At 45.1% G+C, this 21,181-nt stretch overlaps 1 protein-coding gene across 2 annotated transcripts in view; it reads right to left on the reverse strand.

Moving 5' to 3' along the window:
• The window catches only part of PRC1 (protein regulator of cytokinesis 1), a 558,854-nt gene that overhangs the window by 372,354 nt on the left and 165,319 nt on the right, over window positions 1-21,181 (reverse strand). For both annotated transcript variants that reach the window (XM_085644386.1, XM_085644387.1), the window contains exon 8: window positions 13,499-13,635. In XM_085644386.1, the coding sequence (XP_085500512.1) occupies window positions 13,499-13,635 (137 nt within the window). The remainder of the gene's footprint in view (window positions 1-13,498; window positions 13,636-21,181) is intronic.

The following is a 21,181-nucleotide window of genomic DNA, read 5'->3' on the forward strand; positions in this document are numbered from 1 at the left end:
GACATTCCAGATCATATATCCTTTTCTGAACAGGACGCTGAACTACAACCACCCTCTAAACGTTCAAAACACCCAATTACAAACGCACGTTTAGCGGTAGATTCAACCCCGAGGGCTAAAGTCAATCTACCTAAACCCGGTCCCAAAGGAACTAACAAGCCCCCTGCAAAAAAATCTAAAAAAGCATCGTGTGATTTGGAATTTACCTCGTCCCATAAACCACCCCAGGCTAGTTTATCAGCTATTCAAACCAAGTTAGAGGCACTGGATACCTTTATTAGGGATTCCCTCAGTAACATCTCCACTAGGCTTGGTGTAATTGAAGAGGTTATACTTAAATATCCCGAGCATGTTATTACTTCCGAAGTGCCGACATCCAACTCTATCGTACCTATAAACCGGCCAAATAAAGACAAAGCTGAGATCGCATTTAGATCTAACAACACACAGTCGAACAACAACAGACATCCTGGTGTGCGTTCACTCACATCGCAGGGTAGTACCACAAATTGCTTACATCAAAGGCAAACCCTGCTAGACCACAACATTGGTGACGTCAGTAGACACAATATGGTACCAGCTGTAAGCCCTGTGCCTGCACAAACTGCCCCTTTCCTCGACCTACCGCCCCCGCGACACCCTACACTGTGATTCTAACCAACGTACCAAAACTCAGAGTTGACCAGAACGAACCCTGGCAGGAGTTAAGAAATAAATCCTTGGCGTGGCTGGGTTCTAGGATCGGTGAAACAGGCAGATTGTTTGCGGAATTTAAAATGGTAAGAAGGGTGGGCTGGGTGGGAAGAGATTCTAAAAATTTGCAAGGTGATTGTGTGGTTTTGAGCTTTAAGACACCTCAATTTGTTCAATGGATCTTGGGCTCTATGGAATATCATTCACTGATCCCAGGCAACATTGGTGTGGTTCCCCTGGGTTTCTTTTATAAGCCCGGTGTCTCAGGAAAAAGAGCTCCAAACAAAGACTTTGGCCATTCATATCCTATACATACATATAACCGATTTGAGTCCTTGTCCCCTCTAGAAGATGTAGACTGACATAGTAGACTGGTCAAGCAAGGGGACATTTTGGACCAAACACCTGGGGCGGCGCCATCGCCTAGTACAGATGAAATCTGCATGCCACTTCTCGATAATAATGTACGGCGAAGTGACATGGCTTGTATTATACCTCTCCGTCCGGACTTAGTGGAAAGTTCAAGCTTAGATTCTATAATTCCCAAAACTACCCTAGCACCTGACTTCACGACCATGGGTCCCCAAACTTGTATGTCCCAGTTGTCACTTATGGAAATTGTGGTTCATAACTGTGAGGGGGAGAATGCAAGAGTTAGTCCTAAAGGTCTTCAAATTGCTTACTGGAATGTAGCAGGACTGAAATCGAAATTGTCAAATGGTATCTGGCTGGACTTTATACGGAATTTCGATATTCTTTGCCTACAGGAAACTTGGCTAGTGGAAACTGTTCACCTGGCTGGTTTCAGAACCTTTTTTACACCAGCAGTTCCATCCTTTTCCGGTAGAGCAAAGGGTGGCCTTTGTGTTTATATTTCCAATTTATTGAACTTTGATAAATGTAACTTCTTTGATGGCCCCTATTATCAAATTATCGGCCTTACTTGTGATTGTCATTTGAAATTGATAGTAGTAAACTTTTATAATAATGTTCCTCAGCCACTATTTGTGAGCACTCTAAAAACCCTTTTAGAAAAGCTGGAGTGGATTCAGGATTCCCAGAACAAGGATGCAGTCCTTTTGTGGGGGGGGGGGGGGGAGACTTTAATTGCCCATTATGTGAACATACAGGTAAAGGGCTATGTGGCTTAACTCACGATTATAATGACGAAGATTGTCTGCCACATTTTGCACACACAATCCAAGGAGAGTTACTTAATGATGTTTTATCAACACTGGATTTGGGCTTTTGTAACATGTTAACTACCCCTCCAACTGCGTTCTCTCCAACATTTAATGGTCGTGGTGCCTCTTCTACAATAGATTTTATATTGTCACATAACAGGCACTCTTCTAGAGTTATGAATTTTTATACACATGACCTAGCCTTAAGTGACCATTTCCCACAAAGTACATGCATGATGATGAAGTCCCATCCATCTGGCAAGAGGGGCAGAGATCTCAACAATATTGATAACATCAAACTCACCAGACAGAATGGATACGTACTAAGTTGGGAACGAGTTAATCCTGAAGAATTTCTGGGTACATTAGTCAGAGATTGTTATAGTAACATTGTAAACTGTCTACAAGATCCAGGTGATTATAGAGCCATTTTGGAGAATTTCTTAATAATAGGAAAATCTATTAAAAAGGCTCTTTTTGTTGAATCTAATAAAAGTAAGGCTACAAAGTCTGGGTGGTTTGACCACATATGCACTAAAGCATATTCAAAGCTGAAGCAAGTGCTACATGCCAATCCCAAAAACCCAATCGATGTTTCTAATGCTAGGAGGGAATATAAAATCGCTTTGAAAAATAGGAAATTGGAAGTAAAAAAGATACTGTGGTCCACTCTTCAGGAAGCGGCCTTATCGAAAGACTCGGCGGCCTTCTGGAAAGCCGTCAATGCTCCATTCCTAATTAACCAGAACAGGGCCACCATTGAGATTGCAATAACTGAAAAAGAATGGATTAGTCATTATATGCAGCTTTATAGTTGTCCTATTGACACTGAAAACGCCCCAGGCCTAGTGGATTTTGAGAAGCCCCCGCCGGGTGCAGAATCCGCAACTCATCTGGTATTTGAGCCCCATGAGGTAAATGAGGCCATTTTGGCTTGCCAACGGGGCAAGGCACCAGGTCCGGATGGCATCCCTGCGGACCTTTTTAAATGTAATCCTGATTTATGGGGACCTCTTTTAACCTTACTTTTTAATGCTTCTAGTGCGTTAAGTCTTCCTCCTACCTGGTTAGTCTCTATTTTATTTCCCATTTTTAAAAAAGGCGATAGAGCTAACCCGGCATGCTATCGTCCAATTTCCCTGTTAGTCTCTTCGATGAAAATTGCTGGTCGAGTGGTTTTAAACAGATTACAAGAATGGGCTGAAGATACTGGGATTTTAAGTGACACTCAATATGGATTTCGCAAGGGTATGGGGACAGTGGATAAGAGCCTTAATTTAAATCTTTTAATTAATAAGTATACAACAGCGAAAAGGGGCAATTTATACTTAGCCTTCGTCGATTTATCTTCAGCATTCGACTGTGTCGTCCATGATAAGCTATGGGCAATCCTAGAAGACTTAGGTGTGGATATTCCCCTAATTTCTTTTCTCAAACAGCTCTACGCAGGGGCCAAGGCAAGGGTGAGGTACGGGACTGAGGGTCAATGTACTACTGATTTTAGGATAGGTAAGGGAGTGAGACAGGGTTGTGTTCTCGCTCCCTTCCTTTTTAATCTTTATATTAATGGTTTAGGTAAACACCTAGTACTTAATTGTATTGACCTTCCTCAAATAGATTCCAGACCCATTCCGGCTTTACTATATGCTGATGACGCCGTGTTAATGGCCCGTACTCCCCTTGCCCTACAACGTGTTGTCACTGCTTTTGAGAATTTTATGACCAATTTGGGACTCACTATTAATGTTACCAAAACATTTGCTATGTCTTGCGGTACTAGACAGAGTAGAACCCCGAAGACCATGTTTGTATACGACAAACCTATAGAGTACACCAAATCATTTGCATACTTGGGCATTTTATTTGATAATAAATTGAGTTGGCATCAAGCTGTGAAAGCTAGGAGGATCCTGTTCGTTAGAACAGTGACTGCCCTACATAATTTTAGCAAAAAGTTGGGCAAAAGGCCCCCCTACGAATTGTTAAAAATATATAACGCAAAATGCGTCTCTGTTGCTACTTATGGAGCAGGTGTCTGGGGGGGTCGTTGATGTCACTACCTTACAGACGGTGGAAAATAAATTTTTAAGGTTTTTATTGGCGGTTCCAGAGTCCACCTCAATTTACTCATGCCACGTAGAATTAGGAATTGGTTATTTAGAAGACATTATCAAAACACAACCAATACTCGAGTGGCACAGGATTTGGACCTCGGATAATCTGGCTCTGAACCGCTCTATAATCCTTGACCTTTTAAAATTGGAAGGGGTCTTAAAGATTAGATGGCTAACATACGTCAAATCATTCTGTGGCAAATTAGATCATTGTGAGTTTTACGATAACCCCACAACCTTGGCCGGGATAGCGAGAAAAGATCTGAAAAAAATGTGTTTGGATTACCTAAATGATCGCAGATTGGCCATTGAACTGAAGAAAACATCAGTCCAGAGCCACCAGTTGATTTCTACTCATTTATCAATTCAACCATATATAAAACTAGTAGATGGTGACTTTAATAGGTTTCTGTTAGTTCGATTTCGCCTGGGAATTATTCACAGGCTATTAAGTTTCCCGGAACGGAACGACTGGTCCAAACAATTATGCAATTGTCCCTGCGACGATATCTCGACTCAATCGACGTTGCATGTTGTACTTCTGTGTAAATTCTATTCCATTCCTAGGAAAAGATGGATTTTGCCAGTCTTGAAATTGTTTGGCCTCAGGCACTGTCGACCTGCACTTATTGCTCTACAAATGTTAGATACTGTCTTTGCTGTTGCTTCAGTCAATGCTTTTTTAAAATGTATCTTCAAATCAAGGAACCAGTTGTTAATGTAGTCATATTTGTTTGTGTTTTTAACTTGAACTGTGATATCCATGCTTTTATGATTATTGGTTTTAATCGAATAAAGCTGTATTTGATTTGATTTAATGATTTTTAAATAATATTTAGCTATTTCAAAAGTTAGCACTTAGAAAATATTTCAAAGAAAACATTCAATGGATCTCTATGGCAAGAAATTCAAATTGCAGGTAGAGTACTTTATCGTTACTTTAGTAATCCAGGACTGGGTACCTAGACCCAGGACTGGGGTCCTTATCAAAAGCAGGTAAGTAATTTCGTTTGCAGAAGTGGTACGATTTTAAAAGAATATTTCAAATTTGCAAAAATAGACACTTAGAAGAAATTTCACAGAAAAGCAGACAATGGTTTCCTATGGGAGAAAAATGAGTTAGAGGTAAGTATAGTTGTGAACACTTTTCAGGGTCAGGGCTGGGCACCAAGATCCAGCACTGGGAGCTCACCTAGGAGCAGGTGAGTAAATTCGTTTTTGTCACTTGGCTGATTTTTGGTGAATTTTTGCAGTTTTGAAAAGTTCACACTTAGAAGATTTTTGAAGAAAAAGCCAGTCAATGTTACCCTATGAGGAAAATGAAGTTAGCGGTTTAAGGGTAAGTACTCGACTGGCAGAGTTGAAATTCCGGGCATGGACTCAGGGGTCCCCCAGTGTCAGGTAGGTACAGTTGGTTCACCCTCAGCGGTTTCAGGACGGCCGGGTGCAGAGAGAGTTAGGCCCAATGTTATCCTATGAGGGATAGGGGGGCCTTGGTTGGTGGCTGCTGTCTGGCAAGCCACGCGGCTGTGGGAGCTGGGCTCCTGGTCACTTACTCAGGGCAAGTGGGGAATTAGGTTAGTGTAGAGAGGGCACTGCCAGGGCCACTCGGGCGGCTGGGTGCAGGGTGCTTTTGAGCCTTCGGGCGCTCAATGGAAATCAATGGGAATGTTCCGGTTTGGAAAAAGGCTGCAGGCTCGGGGACGAGGATGTTTCAGGTGCCACCACCACTTCGAGAGGTAAGTTGGGTAGTTGTAGGTTAGGTGGGTACCCCGGGATTGGGCACAGGGGGCCGCAGGGCGCCGGGTGCAGGGGTGCCTTTTGACGTCGGGAATCTTACCCTCTGGTTGATCGCGGTTGGGGTGGCACTTGGTTCTGAGGCTGCAGGCTTCCTCCGGGATGTCGAGGGGGGTCCTTGGGTGCCGGACTCGGGGTCACAGTCGCCGTGGGGTCGTCCTCAGGGTCTTTGTCCACTCCGGCACTGGCCAGGCTTGGCTGGTGCAGAGTGTGTTGGGTCCGCGGTTCCGGGCTGCTGCCAGGGGTTAAAAATAGGTTTCTTGAGTAGAGCCTCTACTCATGGGAGTCCCAGGGGCTTAGAGCCAAAAGGTAGCCAGGTCCTCCGGGGTTGGTGAGGTTGCTGGCCACGAGAGATGCCGCGCTGGTGCAGGTTCGAGAGTCGACAGGCCGGTAGGGCTGGGGCCTAAGCAGTTGGTGTCTTCTTCTCTTTTTAGCAGCTGCAGGGCAGGTCTTTGTTCTTCTTGCTCTTCTTGTAATTTTCTATCTGGAATCTGAGGAAGGAAGGTTCAGGGGGCCCCTAAATACTAGATTTAGGGGCGTTACAGGTAGGTGAAGGCCAGGGACCAATGGGTCCTTGACCTGGGGTGGGTACACCCCCTATCCTGCCTCTCTCCTGTGGGAGGGGGGCAGTAGCCTAATCCTGATAGGGTAGGGCCTCCCATCTTCAAGATGGCGAGAGCCCGGAGATGTGCTTCACCTCGCCTCCCCCACCTGAGGGGTGGGGTGGGCAGGCTGGCACATCCCCTGTCCTTGTATGGGGTTTCCGGCCAAGCTTCCCGCCAGAGTGGGGGGTTGCAGTGGCCTGGGGAAACTCCAAATGGCGGCCTGCCTTTGAAGCTTCCCTTTGCTCATCCTGGGGGAGGAGATCTCACCTCACCCAGGATGTGCATTGTTGCAGGCCCGGGAGAGCAGGGGCTCTCCCACCCAGGGGTCCAGCAACGTGTCTGCTGTGTGGCAGCCTGGGCAGCCTCAGAGCAGACGTGGATTGTAAGTTAGCTGTAAGGGGGCATCTCTAAGATGCCCTCTGGGGTGCTTAGTACATTAAATCCTACACTGGCATCAGTGTGGGTTCAATGTGCTGAGAAGTTTGATACCAAACTTCCCAGGCTTCAGTGTTGCCAATATGGTGCTGTGGAGCTCGTGTTTGACAAGCTCTCAGCACCATGCACTCTTAAATGACAGCACTGCACTTACAGTGCCCAGGAATGGACCCGGGTACTGTAGGGGCACAGGGCTCCTGCTCCTGTGCCCACACCATAGGCGTAATGCACCCAGCTAGAGGGGTGGCTGACAAATGCCTTGGCAGTGTAGGTGATGGGCATGGTACACAGTGATGTGTGCCATGTCGACTCTTTGTTTTGTCCTGCACCCAGACACTCAGCCTGCAAGGGCAGTGTGTGTGTGTGTAAGGGTACAGGGCCTCTGAGGGTGGCACAATGAGTGCTGCAGCCCTTAGAGGCATTCCCTGGCCACAAGGCCCTGGGTACCTAGGGTACCATTTACTAGGGGCTGACATGTGGCTAGGGTTTGCCAATTTGGAGTTTGTGTGGTTTAAGGAAGGAACATAGGCCCTGGGCACCTGATTGGCAGGAACCCAGGGTACACTCAATCGAAGTACATTCAGCAATTTAGCAAAAAATGGGGGCATACCATGCAAGAAAGATGGCACTTTCTCACAACGTTCCTGGCTGGTTTCCTCCCCTTCCGTAAGGTCTCGGTGTCGGGGTACCTCTTCTCATCCCTCTGAATTGCAGGGCCCCCATGGACCTTGCTGTTTCGTTCTACTTTTTGAGCTGGGTGAGTTTTTCATCCACCGGGGCTCCGAACAGCGTTTCCCCGTTGAAAAGGGTGTTCAAGATGTTGTTCTGGACTTCTGGCTTGAAGCCTGAGAACCTGAGCCAGGCTTGCCTTCTCTCAGTTATCCCTATTGCCATCAACCTGCTTAATGTTTCTGCTCTATCCAAGGCCGTTTTAAGGCAAGAAATCGCTATATTCTTCCCTTCCTCCACTAGATGCGAAGCTCTTTGCTGGTATTGTTCGGGGAGGTGCTTGATTAGCTCCCCCATCTCGTCCCAATGTTGGCATTGGTGTCTGTTCAGTAGGGCATTGGAGTTCGCCATGCGCCAGTGCATCGCCGCGTTTCTCTCAATTTTCCTCCCAGTCCGGTCCATCCTCCTGCTTTCCTTGTCTGGTGGTGGCCCAGAGGTTGCCGGGACATTAGCCCTCTTTCTGGCAGTAGATGCAATGATGGAATCCGCTGTGACGGATCCCTTGATGTATGGAGGGTCCTGGGAGGGGTGCTTATACTTTTTCTCCGTCCTAGGTGTGATGGACCTGCATGTTGCCGGGTCCTTGAACGCCTCCTTCCCCTGGTTCATGACACTCTAGCATGGGGAGGAACTGGCTCCTCGTTTGGATGGGGAGCAGTGTTTCCAGTAAAAAGTCTGCTTTTGGCTTTTCTTCCTCAAGCTTAACCCCAAAAGCTGCTGCTGCGTTTTTGACGACCATATTGTAGGCCCCAAGGTCATCTGGCAGCGAAGGCCTCGAAGGGCAAGTCTCTACAGGCTCTTCTGGATTTTCGGCATCCAGGTCCTGCCACTCCAGGTCCTGTGTCGTCGACGCCGAGCCGTAGTTTGATTGTTGTTCCTCATATTACTCTCCCTCATAGTAAAGGTCCTCTTCTTCATCTCCGGGAGCTTGACAGTTCTTCGGCGTCGAACTGTTACTGTTCCTCGACTTCTACGATGATAGATGGTGGTTTCGTTGGAATTGTGAATTTTTTCGTCGAACTCCTTTTTCCTTTGTAGGATGCTCTCCATTTCTGCCTCGAGCCTCCTCTTCTTCTTTTCGAGTTCGGAGGCCTGTTCGGCGTCTAGCACTGGTCTTTTTGACGGAGCCGGCATCGACGCAACCTTATCTTTTGAAGTCGAGCGCCCCAGTTCTTGGCCTTGCTTCGACGACCTTTGCTGTTCGCCGGTCTTCGCCACCTGTGAGTCCTTCGAAGGATTCGCCGGGCCTTTCGTCCTTGGATCCACTTGTGGTCATCGAAATTTTCGGCGCCGGTGTTCCCTTCGAGGACTTTGACTCAGTTTTTCGAGAGTCTGACTGGTTTTCGGGGCCCTGTATAGGGTTTAGTGTTCGACGTCTCTCCTACCTTGTCAGACGTTTTCTTATCGGTCTTTGCGACTGTGAAGTCATCAGGTCCCTCGGCAACGTGGTCATAGTCGGCGGAGAGGCCCAGTTCGTACAGCGACGGGGCCTGTCCCTTGCCCTCCATGTTGTAGTTGGCTCTCCTCCGTCTCTCTCTCACCCGGAGTGTCTTCGGTGTGAAGGCGGAACAGGCGTTGCAGTCTATGCTCTCGTGGTTGACTGGCAGGCAAAGGTTGCAGATCGGGTTTTGGTCCTTCTGTGCGTATTTATGGTGACAGTTACGTCAGAATTTAAAGGATGTCTTGCGCATTCCTGCGCTCAGTGTCCCTGAGTGAGCATTCTCTGTTGGACGTCGAAGATAGAGGTTCTCCTCCTTAGTCGTCCCGGCTTGTTGATCTTCCTTTCTGTAGTCTTCCTCAACTTCTTCTTCGCTGAAACTCGCTTTTTTCTTCGCAAAAACTTCTGGAGCTTCACAGTGACGATCCATACCCAACGGTGGAAAAAATAATCTGAAGATGGCACCCGGAGGTGGGGCTTCCGCAGGAAGTGTGCCGACGTCACGAGAAGTGCACCAAATGGTGGGATGTCGACGCCCACCTGGGCTACAAAAAACAAAAAAAAAGGGCTACGATTCCGGACCCAACCACCAGACCGCGGAATAATGCACAGCATAGTGAATCCAGAAAGATTCACGCTGCAAAACTTGTTTTTTCTCGCCAATTCTCCAGCCCAAAGTGGGGGGTCAGTTGCTGGGAGCAGTAAATGGCTGGAGTAGCTCACAAAGGCAGCAAGGTTTTGAAGCTTCCCCTTCCTGGAACCTGCGCATCCTGGAGGAGGAGGCGGCTTGGCGCATCCTGGAGGAGGAGGCTTGGCACCTCGTCCCAGGTTGTGCTTTGTTTCAGGACCCCCGAGAGCGGCAGGCTCTCGACCCAGGGATCCAGAAACATGTCTGGTGGTGGCAGGTGGTGAGCAGCCACTCATTCAGGGCACTAAAGTTAGGTCATTTTCAGGGGGAATCTCTAATATGCCCTCCGAGTACATTTTTCATTAAATTCCACCCTGGCATCAGGGTGGGTTTAATGTGCTGAGACATTTGATACCAAGCTTCCCAGTTTTCAGTGAAGCCATTATGGTGCTGTGGAGTTCATAATGACAAACTCGCAGCACCATAGTACAGGGCTCATGCACCCTGATCCTCACCACTGGTATAGCGCACCCAGCTAGAGGGGTGGCTTACCTATGCCAGGGCAACGGGTTGTTGGCACGGCACACAGGGTTAAGTGCCATGTCGACTTCACTTTGTTCTGCACCAAAACACGCTGCCCGCAATGGCAGTGTGTGGGTGTAAAGGTACAGGGTTTCTAAGGGTGGCACATTAAGTGCTGCAATCCTGGTCACAGTGTTCCTGGTACCTTTTACAAGGGGATTACATGTGGCCAGAGTTGCCAATTGGGTTTTGCATCAGTCCTGTATAGAGATAGACATAGGCCCTGTGTACCTGGTTGGCAGGAACCCAGGGCACCGTCAATGTACGTCAACAGTTTGGCAAAAAGTGGGGGTAAACATGCAAAAAGGGGCACTTTCCTAATAGGTGAAATGTTAGAAGTTTCTAAAGAAAAATGTACTTGGCAAAAACTGTGCTGAACTTGAATTGTATATTGTGCTAAAACTTAAAGACTACATACAATAAAGTAGTGTGAGCTCCCTCTACATGCCCCTCAGACCTCCCTTATGTCTACTCTTATAGCCTCCACCAGCTCTCTTGTATTCCATGGAGACAAATCTTCTCTCCGTGCAGAAAGGACCTCCTTGAAAAAATGTGATATGGTGGGGGCACTTTTCTAGGTGAAGGATCAGGGCGAGACTGTGTAGACGATTCACAGATCGGTCTGGGCGTTCTTTTTACTAGAGGAAGCCACTTCACATAGAAAGATATGATTTCTCTGTGAAACTGAACTCTCCAAAAAATACAACAAAAAAGACATGCTGAAGCCGAAAGGCATAAAACAAGTAACCAAAAGCGAAGGTTTTGGGAAAACAATTCAGGAGAAGAAAGGTCAAGCTCAGTGCTCCGGGAGCATATATATATATATATATATACACTGAAAAAACCATAGGTTTCACACATGTTATAGTTAGCTGGACATTTTACTGATCAAAAACCAATGAAATTCCCCCGTTATAGTTACTGCAGGCAACTATAACTCACGCGACCGCAATCCTCTGCTGATGCTAATACTGTATTTAGACACTTATTTGCCCATGTCTTCTTCCATTAAATTTTAGCTTTACATATATTACAAATATTTTTTTTTCATAAAGACACATATGTCATCAGCAGAAGATTGCGGTCGCGTGAGTTATAGTTGCCCGCAGTAACTATAACGGGGGAATTTCATTGGTTTTTTATCAGTAAAATGTCCAGCTAACTATAACATGTGTTAAACCTAAGGTTTTTTCAGTGAATTTGCAAGGTTTTTTAAATGCTAAGTTACTTTACGCCATTCGTGGCGTGCGCGCCCAGTTAACGCAGTTCGTTCCGTGCGCGCACGGTGCGCTTCGCGCACCGCGCGCCCACTTTACGCAGTTAGTGCCGTGCACGCACAGTGGTCACGCGGTGCGCTGCGCGCACCGCGTGCCCACATTAAGCGGGATGGGCCATGTACGCACGATGCGCTTTGCGCACCGTGCGCACATGGGGGGGACATATTTTGCGCATCTTTGTGAAATGTATTCTTTATTAACTTCCTACCTATGATAAGCCATGCACAAATGGTGCCCTTCGGGCACCATTTGCACACGGGGTGGAGAGAATGTGGATAATTTTTTTTTTTTACTATTTTTCACCGTGCGCGTACGGTAAGCGTAATCGGCGATTTTCCGGAAAAAAACATTATTTTTTTTTGGGCTTGGGGGTGGTTTGGGGACCCCTGTATCAATGCAGGGTGGTTAGGATCTCATTAAACTGCCTCTTTACACATTTTTGGGGTTGGTTTTTGCTGCCCTACTCAGGAAGCGAGAGAGAAAATGGCGGCCGCTGCTTCCTGGTTTCGACCGATTCGAAGGTTTACGAAGAACTAAGAGCCAATCAGAATCGCGCTCGCGCACGCCACCGTACGCGTACGGTAAGCTTACGGTAAGCGCACCGTAAGCTGCCAGAGATATATATATTGATTTAAAGGCTATTTTCTCAGAATCTACTGAACAGATTTACACCAAACCTACAAAAGGCACTTCCTTGACCTGGGGACTACCTCTCTGCCAAATTTCATTAAATTCTGTTCAGCCGTTCGGGCTGTAGCCCTGTCTAAAGGTCCTATGGAAAAATGCATGGGAAAAACGCGTTTTGGGACCCCCCTTTTATCTCAGCCCCCGCTTGACGAATCCCCCCCGAGACTTTCTGGGTAGGAGCGGAGCGTAGCGCCCCACCTATTTTGAAAAATTCGCGAGGATTCGTCGACCGGCGCCAAAGTTATTCAAAATAGAATGTTGCGGATTTCCTATGGAAACGTGGTCCTAACTATAACTACCTACTGGCGACCGCCAGTAGGTAATATATACACACACACACACACATATACATATACACACACACACACACACATTTGTGGAAGCTTGAAGCTTGTCTCCATTATTTAGCAACTTTTCCAAATAATAAAATTAGCTCTTCAATTTTTTTTTATTAAATCAATACAAACTTCGACAGGATGTCAAATTTCCATTTTCTTTAAGGAAAATTGATTTTCCTAATGAGAACTATATAGAGTAAGATTCCGAGAGCATGGAAAGGACAATTAAGTTATGATTATCGGAAGATATCCCTTGAAGGAAAACTAATGATTGCAAGTAAATTAAAATGTTGGGGATATTTGCTTGGTCAGTTTTCGCTCCTGGCTAAATGTATCCCACAAACAGAGACAAAGTGCACCTGTGTAACAGAGAAATGTTATATACAAACATTCAATAGGGTTGCTCAGCCTGATATAGGTCAGAGTAAAACATTTAATTTCCATCCTTGTGAACTCAATACAGTACAATAAGTCAAAACAATATTTGCCTGTGCTCTGTGAAACTCTACAATATTTACTCAAAATAAGCTCACCAAGATTGATTTTGGCTGGCACCCTAAAACTTCTAAACTTAAAATGCTCTTTGATGCTCAAGAGTCAGTTTGCTTTGTGATCTTACGCCAGACATAGCAAGATAATCACAGCAAACTATCAGTTGGTCAACACATTAAGCCAGAGAAATATCGCTACCATGGCATCTATAACATACAGAACAAAACGTTTTACATGTATAGAAATGGCAATGATTAATACTGTGAACATTTATCAGTTATTGCTATTAAAAAAAAATGAAGAACCATATTTTAAATGCATTTAAAGGACCACCCACATGGGAGAATACAGAAAATCAAGAGAGATGAGGATAACTACAACTTCCAACCATGTGGCAAAATCCTGACTGAAGTTAAGTCTTTTTACATAAAGGGAAATTTTTTAAATGACCATTCGTGAACATTTGCAGTCAGGGTAGTCATTTCACTCTCATAATTACCTCTAATTCTAAATAACGCTGCCAGCTGTCCTGCCAGTGTTGCACACCTTCAAACAACTCTTTGTGAACTTCATAATGGCGCTTGATCCTCCTGAGCTCATCCTCATGAAGAGTGAGAAGGTCCTCTGTACAAACGGCTGTAAATAAATGATTCATAACTTTAATGTAAGATCTTAGATTTCTAAACTGTTGCTGCTGCAGGAAATACAAGCAACACAACTTAGATACATTGCTTTCGTATACCATAGTCCACCGTTCTCACAATTTATGGGTAGTCCTGCATACAGGATAGCATAACATTTCTCACAGAGTCAGAATTTTTAAACCGGTTGATGGAATACTCTCCTAAAAAAGTATCGACAAGATAGGTTAGAGGAATATCTGGAAGAAGAGTAACAAAGGCATACTAGAATAACAGTTGCTACGTGGAATTTATTAAAACACGCTTCTTGCTCTTTTCAAACCTGGAAAAAGTAGAATTTCTTACTTCCATTTTGTTTTTCAAATAAGCGGGAATACATTTCCCCTTCATTTCTGAGATGAGGGGAACCTCTCCACGGGTCGATTTCCTAGAAGAATGGTGATCTGATATAGCCAGTCCTACTGGAAATTATAAGATGTTTTTAAGGAATTGCTTGTGATGACCCCCAACAGGAACCTGAGCCAATACTCAGTGTACAATATTCAGCACCCATCTCCTTTTTTGTCACATTTTTATCACTTTCACATAGCACAAACTCAGTTTGAAGGCATTGGAGTGCTTTACATGAGCACCAGAATGTTACACAGGGTCAGTTTTTTTTTCTTCTATTATGTTTTTTAAAGGCACAAGAGAGATAAAATGGTTTGCCCAAAATCACAGGACGTTGAACTGATGTTGGAACTTTAACCTGATTCACCGGTCCTGGCCAATGGGCTACATCTCCTCTCACTCACTTGAAAAAGGTTACAAATTATTCCCCTACAGAAGCAACCAGTGGCCTTCAGCCAGGTGCATGCCTGCAGACCCAGGTGCAAACACCTGGTGACCGCTCTTCTTTTAGAAAGGCATCTTGGCTTATAAGATTACCATGGTTATTACCAGCGAACGGAAGACTGATAATGTGTAGTTACGTCTCTGGTTTTGGACCTGTAAACCTCAGGTAAGTGATTTTGTGAGGAAGCAGAAATATACAATAGAAACAAAGTCTGCACAATGTTAAAAAAACTGATTTATATAAATTCATCGGTAGACAAACTCCAAGCCTTCTTCATTGATAAACCTCACAGTATCAGAACCCATCCATGACAACCAATAGCCAGTTATCTTTCAGCATAGGTTTTGGAAGGTATTCATCTTATAAGTCACTTTTCAGAAATGGAGGATGATTTATCAAATAATTCATTTATGGAAGTCAGCATAACAGCTGTGGAATTGGCAATAAAAATATCATACTGGAAAGCAAGTTCACTCCACAATCAACAGTTACACCAACTTTACCCCCTGGAAATTCTGCAGAGCTATTTTACACAGCAGTACTTCAAGACGTGGAGAAGGAATACAAGAAGTACATTTCCAAAACGAAATACCTTTATAAGAATATCACCCAGGATTAACATTAGGCAATATAAGATCTAAACCATAATCCATTTATATTAAAGAGGCAGATAAAAGAGGAAATATCGTGATTTTATACACTGAAGACCACCTACATGAGGTTAATCGACAGTAGGATCATTCTAATTATCAAAAATTATTTAAGAATCCTATGTCCGATGCTCTAAAATGGTTATCAGAAAATTTGGACAGATGGTATAATTAAGGCCTAAGAACACTTTAAAAGACACAGTAGCTTTATATCAAACATCCAATCATGGCAACCATATATACACACTTCTAAAGGTGCACAAACCAGTTTTCCCACCCAACGGAAAACCTATGATTACAGGAATTGATTTAATCTGTTCCACATTAGGTGAGTACACGGATAATGAACTACAGCCATTTATAAAGAAACTTTCCTCATTCATCCGTAACACAAAAGATGTCTTGAGGAAACTAGACAATATCGATTGGCAACTACATAACATTTTCTCACAATGAACAATCATATCCACCTAAAAACGAAAAGGGGTGGAAATGGGAGCAAAATTTGCACAACTGTATGCCTGCATAGTAATGAGGAAGTCGAAAATATTAGCTGTGTAATGAGACTTGAGAATCACCTGTTAGAACTTAGAATGGTGACTACACGTTTTCCTTCTAAAACCTATTTTTCAATCTTTTTTGCTAGAAATACAGATGCTTCAGGCTTTATACTTTTTTTTTCAACCCCATTATCAAATGGGCTAATTTTTCACCTAAATTCTACTTAATAGTACAACAAATCATTTCCTCAATCTCCTCTTTATTTTCATTTTTTGGACTCATGCAAGGGTCACTTGTATTGGACCACAATAGAAATCTTGGGACTAGAATAGTTAATTTACCTTCATCTAATTCCTATATGTGAATCATGTTCTTACAATAATTTGAATCAAGTAGAATGTTAAAAATGGCACTTGGCCAATCAAACATTTTCAAGTTGTCATTCATTAATTTCTAACATTTCTGCTAACTCTAGGGTAACGTTAGCTACCAAGATCTATTGTGACCAACACAATTATTTGATAAATTAAAGAAACTGCTTCAATAATATAGGGGGTCTTTTTTCTAGGAATTCCCCAAGTTGATTCAGGTACGCTTAAGATGTTGCCCGTTGACAAACAATATTGAGTATCAGTCTAGAACAGTAACAAAGGACTTCCATTTCAACTCCAACTTTATTTTTTTTAAATTTCGGTCTCTTGCTACTTTCTCTTTGAACTAACTGTAGTTACTTATGCTTAATTAGAACCAACAAACTGTACAACTAGTCAATGGAAATGAATATGGGATCGTTATACGGGTCCTATGTAAAAAGGTAAGCTTAAGATGGTGCTCAGTTATCTTTTAAGACATCGGTCCTGAACACTTGCAACGTACTTGGTGGTATCAACGATTTAAGAATGGCACGAGTCTCAGATGCCAACAGATTCATTTGGAAAGGACTGCAGAGAAGTTACGATTGAGTGGGGAATTTTGTAACTGGTAAGCAATATGGAGAACACATATTGCTTACCAGTTTTTTTTTAACCTTACTTCAGTTGCTCACATATGAACCCTTATTTTCTTGAAGAAAGTTTGTATTTTTCTGACCGGTCTGAAAATGGTTATGAGAACTGACTAAGAACGGTTTCTACTTTTCTTACAAGGTTGGTTGCATTTGTTATTATCAAAAAGAGCCTTTGTACGATTAATGGTTTCTCCTCTTTCTCCTTCTCTAGTCATTATCTGGAACACAGAGAAAGAACATCTAAATACTTAAGTATCGGCAAAAAGGTATCTTCTGTCTTGTGGCAATGCACTTCCTTGGATTTTTACAAATTATAAATCACATTTAACATATAGATCCTTCTCATCCTCTTTTCACCGAAATGAGGAGATCTTTATATTCACTCTAACGGATCACTCAATCAGGCACAGCCTGGCCAGGCAGCAAGATGGCTGCTCTATAGAAGCTCTGCTGGCCATAAACACCATCTGCCATCTATCAACATCCAGGGGGACTCTGCAGATGGTGAAAAGCCAGGCGGCATCTTGCCAGGCCTCGATTTAGAGGAGTCTGCGGACAGCGGGCCTGTTGGGCCGAAGTGAGCCACGCACTTTTGAGAGCAGGGATTGGGAGGGCGCCTGGCCAGAGCTCCCTGCTGACATGGGTGGGAACAGCAGGCGTTGGACCCCGGCTGGCCTGCCCTGAAGTGTTGCTACACCGCACTTTCGGGTCAGCAGAGGGAGTTGCAGCGCGATCGCCAGCTCAGGTCGCGGAGGAGGATCTGCCCAATCCTTGCCACCTGGCAGGGCCCTACATGATCAGGGTTGGAGCTGGGCCAGGCCCTGAGCCCATGGCAGAGAGTTGCTGGCCATGAGGTTTTTGGCTGGGGCCGGGCTCCCGAGCCACGTGACTTCGTGCTATGTGGGAGTGCCTAGTCGCAGACGCCAGACTGCGTCCTACACTGCTGCACTGAAAGATATTTGAGCTGCGCCTTGCAGCCTGCCCCTTTGTTTTTCGAGCCCCCATGGGAGGGAAGCCTCTGGTGGCGCTATTATCATGAGTGCGCTCCCTGCTGGTAACCATGATCATGATCCCCAGGGTTTCAGGTTTTCAAAACTAGTTCGGTCCAGGGCTGGACCGTTTTAACTGCTGATGGTGACACGGACGATGCTTACTTAGCCAAGGCCCATCATGAACATTGCCCTCCGACTCAGGGCCCTACTGCTGTTTACTGCAATCCTGCGACATCCTTAGCAGTGTTAGGAGGCCTGCTCGTGCCCCCCGGCCTGGATTACTTTCCCAGGGAGTGACGGGCCATTCATTTGAACTGCAATAAGCAACGACTATCCACTTCTTACTCATACCCTGCGGGGACAGCTGCTGCAATCATATAAACTATAGCTACCTGAGGGTCATACTCCCGGAGCCCCCCTGGGACGTTTCCTCACCAGTTTCACTGCCAGTCTAATTTGGCAGCCCATCGGTCAGGCAAAACATCACTGAACTGCTTGTGTCCTCCAGCTTCGACCTTCCAGAGGAGTGGCGGGGTAACACCCATAGACTGCAACCGGGAGGCGCTCCCTGACTCACCATTTGTTCCTGGCTAACGAAGTGCAATCTGGCTGGCGTATACAGTCAGAACCTAGCGTGAATACATACCTTCCCACTGCCACTTCTGGTGGTCTCGATGGGGGCACTTGATTGTTAAAAATCAGAGGCGCTAGCGAGGACTAATAGATACGACACACTGGTGCCTTTGTGACGCCCCATCAACCACACTGCATTTGCCTGCCATGACACATTCTCTGCATACGGCTACAATGGGCAAACAGGACGCACAACAGTCGAAACTCACTTTTGATGGTAAAAAACACACCAGAAAGGTGAGCCAAGGACCTTTCGCAAGAAGAAATAACAGAGAACCATACGTGAACAGATAGAAGTGATGAGGACCTAAAAGAAAATCTTGTAGATGTTAAATCCTGCCTCCAGGCCTCTGATGGTATATTAGACCTCACGGCTAGCCGCTTAGACCTCATGAAAGAGAGGGTTCACAAACATGAGGATAGAATTGACCACCTCGAGACCAGTGTCTTGAATGTGGATGATTGGCATGATACGACCAGCAAGCGACTCCTGCGCATTGACAAAGTCCTTTAGCTTATGAAAGGGAAGGACGAAGACCTGGTGGCACACTCGCCGCGCAATAATCTCCGAATAACAGGTGTCCCTGAATACACCAACATCAATAAAAATGGATTATATGGGGAAATCTTGTCACCAGATTTTATTGTGGGACGAGCCCGCCACACTCAAGCATGCCACCTGATTCCAGACCCATAGTGGATCGCCTGCTCAATTACAAAGAACGAGATGTGGTGCTAAGCCAGGCCCTAGAACAGAGAGAGATGCACTATTAAGGAAATACACTCTCCTTCTATCAGGACTTTATCCCCTCTGTACAAGCTGCCTGCAGAAAATTCCTTCCTGTCAAAAGACACTTCCAAAACCTAAAAATCACTTCTGCTCTCCTAAAAATGCATCACCTTGTTGACCCAAAGGCAGCCCTCAAATTTGCTAAAATCATAACTAAAGGAGGATAGGTCGCCCTGCGCATCGCCACGCAGTGGAGAAGACAACATTAATGGTAACGACTGAGAATATGCACTTAAGAGCTGGGCAGCACGGCCCCATTGAACAATGACCAGAAATATGTCTGATCCTTAGATCTGTTGGAGTGTCCTCACCAGGTTGCCCTTATGGCCGGAACATTGGGAGCTCCTCTCCTACCAAATTAGAGTACTTGGTAGTACTCATGGGGCACTCTTACCCTTCGGCCACCCAGTCTATGTCAGATTGAGCAGTTCGACCGGCTTGACGGGGCCTTCAGGGATGATTCTTAAACAGTCTCTTTCACTTGGGAAACAGGTTACGGGTGGGTTCTACATTCCTACCATGTATGGGTCTGAACTAGGTGGGGGTGGGAGGATACAACAATGTTCTTGTTCATTATTCTTGTTTTTCCCCAGACCGTGCTCACAATTGTCATTACAGAATTCTCTGTCCGGACGACCATGTACATACTAGAAAAACGCCTTTTGTTTACCCAAGGCAAGTTCACACTCTTCGTCATTATATTATGGAAACACAGTACCCTGAGGCCTTGCATGTCCTCAACAGACCCTGCCCTCTAGACATCATGACCTTCACTATTAGATGCCTTACTTGGAACGAGAGGGGCCTTAATGATCAGCGCAAAGTCAGACTAGTGCATGCCTACATAGCAAAACATTGTGTTGATGTATGCTTTCTACAAGAATTGCTTTTCACACTGGCATCCTACCCCGCCTGAAAGCAGGTTGGTGCCCAGATATACATGTAGCCTACTACTACGATTATGCACGAGGGACAGCTAAACTAATGCACAGGGGCATACCATGGCAAAAGATCCAAATTATTCGCGACACAGAAGGATGATTTGTTATAACAGCTGGCGTATTGCACTGTCACCCCGTCATACTAGTCTCAATGTACGGCCCAAATAACAGTCTAGAATTCTTTGCGGCCGAGTGGAGTCATATTGCTAACATGGTACCGGGCGCTGTGATATGGGTGGTGACTCATATAGTTTAAGACCCAGCTGTAGATAGCTCAGACGCACCCTGCTGCCCTCACCCCAACGCTGCCGCACAGTTGCACATTCTCATAAATGACAATTGCCTAATGGACGTCTGGAGGCACATGCATTACATCAACACATGGCACATGATCATGCATAGATTATTGGCTTATTAACAGAGACGTCCTCATGTGGACAACTGAGGTCTCCCATCTATCCAGATCTCTCCAAGATCACGCTCCAGTACTTCCAACTTGTCCTGCCACAAGCTGCCTCGCGAGCATTCAAGTGGAGGCTACCACCTGGCGTTTTCCATGACTACCTTCTGTGCCGGGGTTCGTACGGCTATTATTGAATTCTTTGAATTAAACAAAGGATCATTCTCCTCCCCATTGATGTTACGGGAAGCTTTTAAATTTGTCATTCGCAGAGTGTGCATTGCAAAACAAGATGGTGTCCCTAATGCAATGAAAGCGCACCTGGCAGCCTTGGAAAATCCATTTTGGGCACTGGAGCTAGAGTATTGCGCCTCTAAATCCCCTATCATTGCGACTCTCCATGAAACACTTAGGGAGTACAACTTGTTATGTAGATTATTGGTTTATGTGATGTATAGCACTGGAGGGATTTCTCTGGCCCTGCGTTAAGTATTGTATGATTGGCGGGGGGCTTGTGAGTAAACTTCAGGATGTATGGTGAAACTAATTCTGTAAGGCTTTATAAGTGATTGTGCAAAAAACCAATAAACTAGGTTTAAAAAAAATTTTTTTTTTTTTTAAAAACACTTCGTGAGTACAACGACAAGGCGTTGTGTGAGGTGAGCTCTCACTCACAATGCAGTGGCGTGCCAATATGGTGATTGTGAACGACACGGAAGAACACTCCTTAACCTGCTTTGCCGGGGGTGAGCCTACGAATACGTAGTGGAACTAATACATGATCAGCACAAAC

This window comes from Triturus cristatus, chromosome 3_1, assembly GCF_964204655.1.
Source record: "Triturus cristatus chromosome 3_1, aTriCri1.1, whole genome shotgun sequence".
Taxonomy (NCBI): Eukaryota; Metazoa; Chordata; class Amphibia; order Caudata; family Salamandridae; genus Triturus; species Triturus cristatus.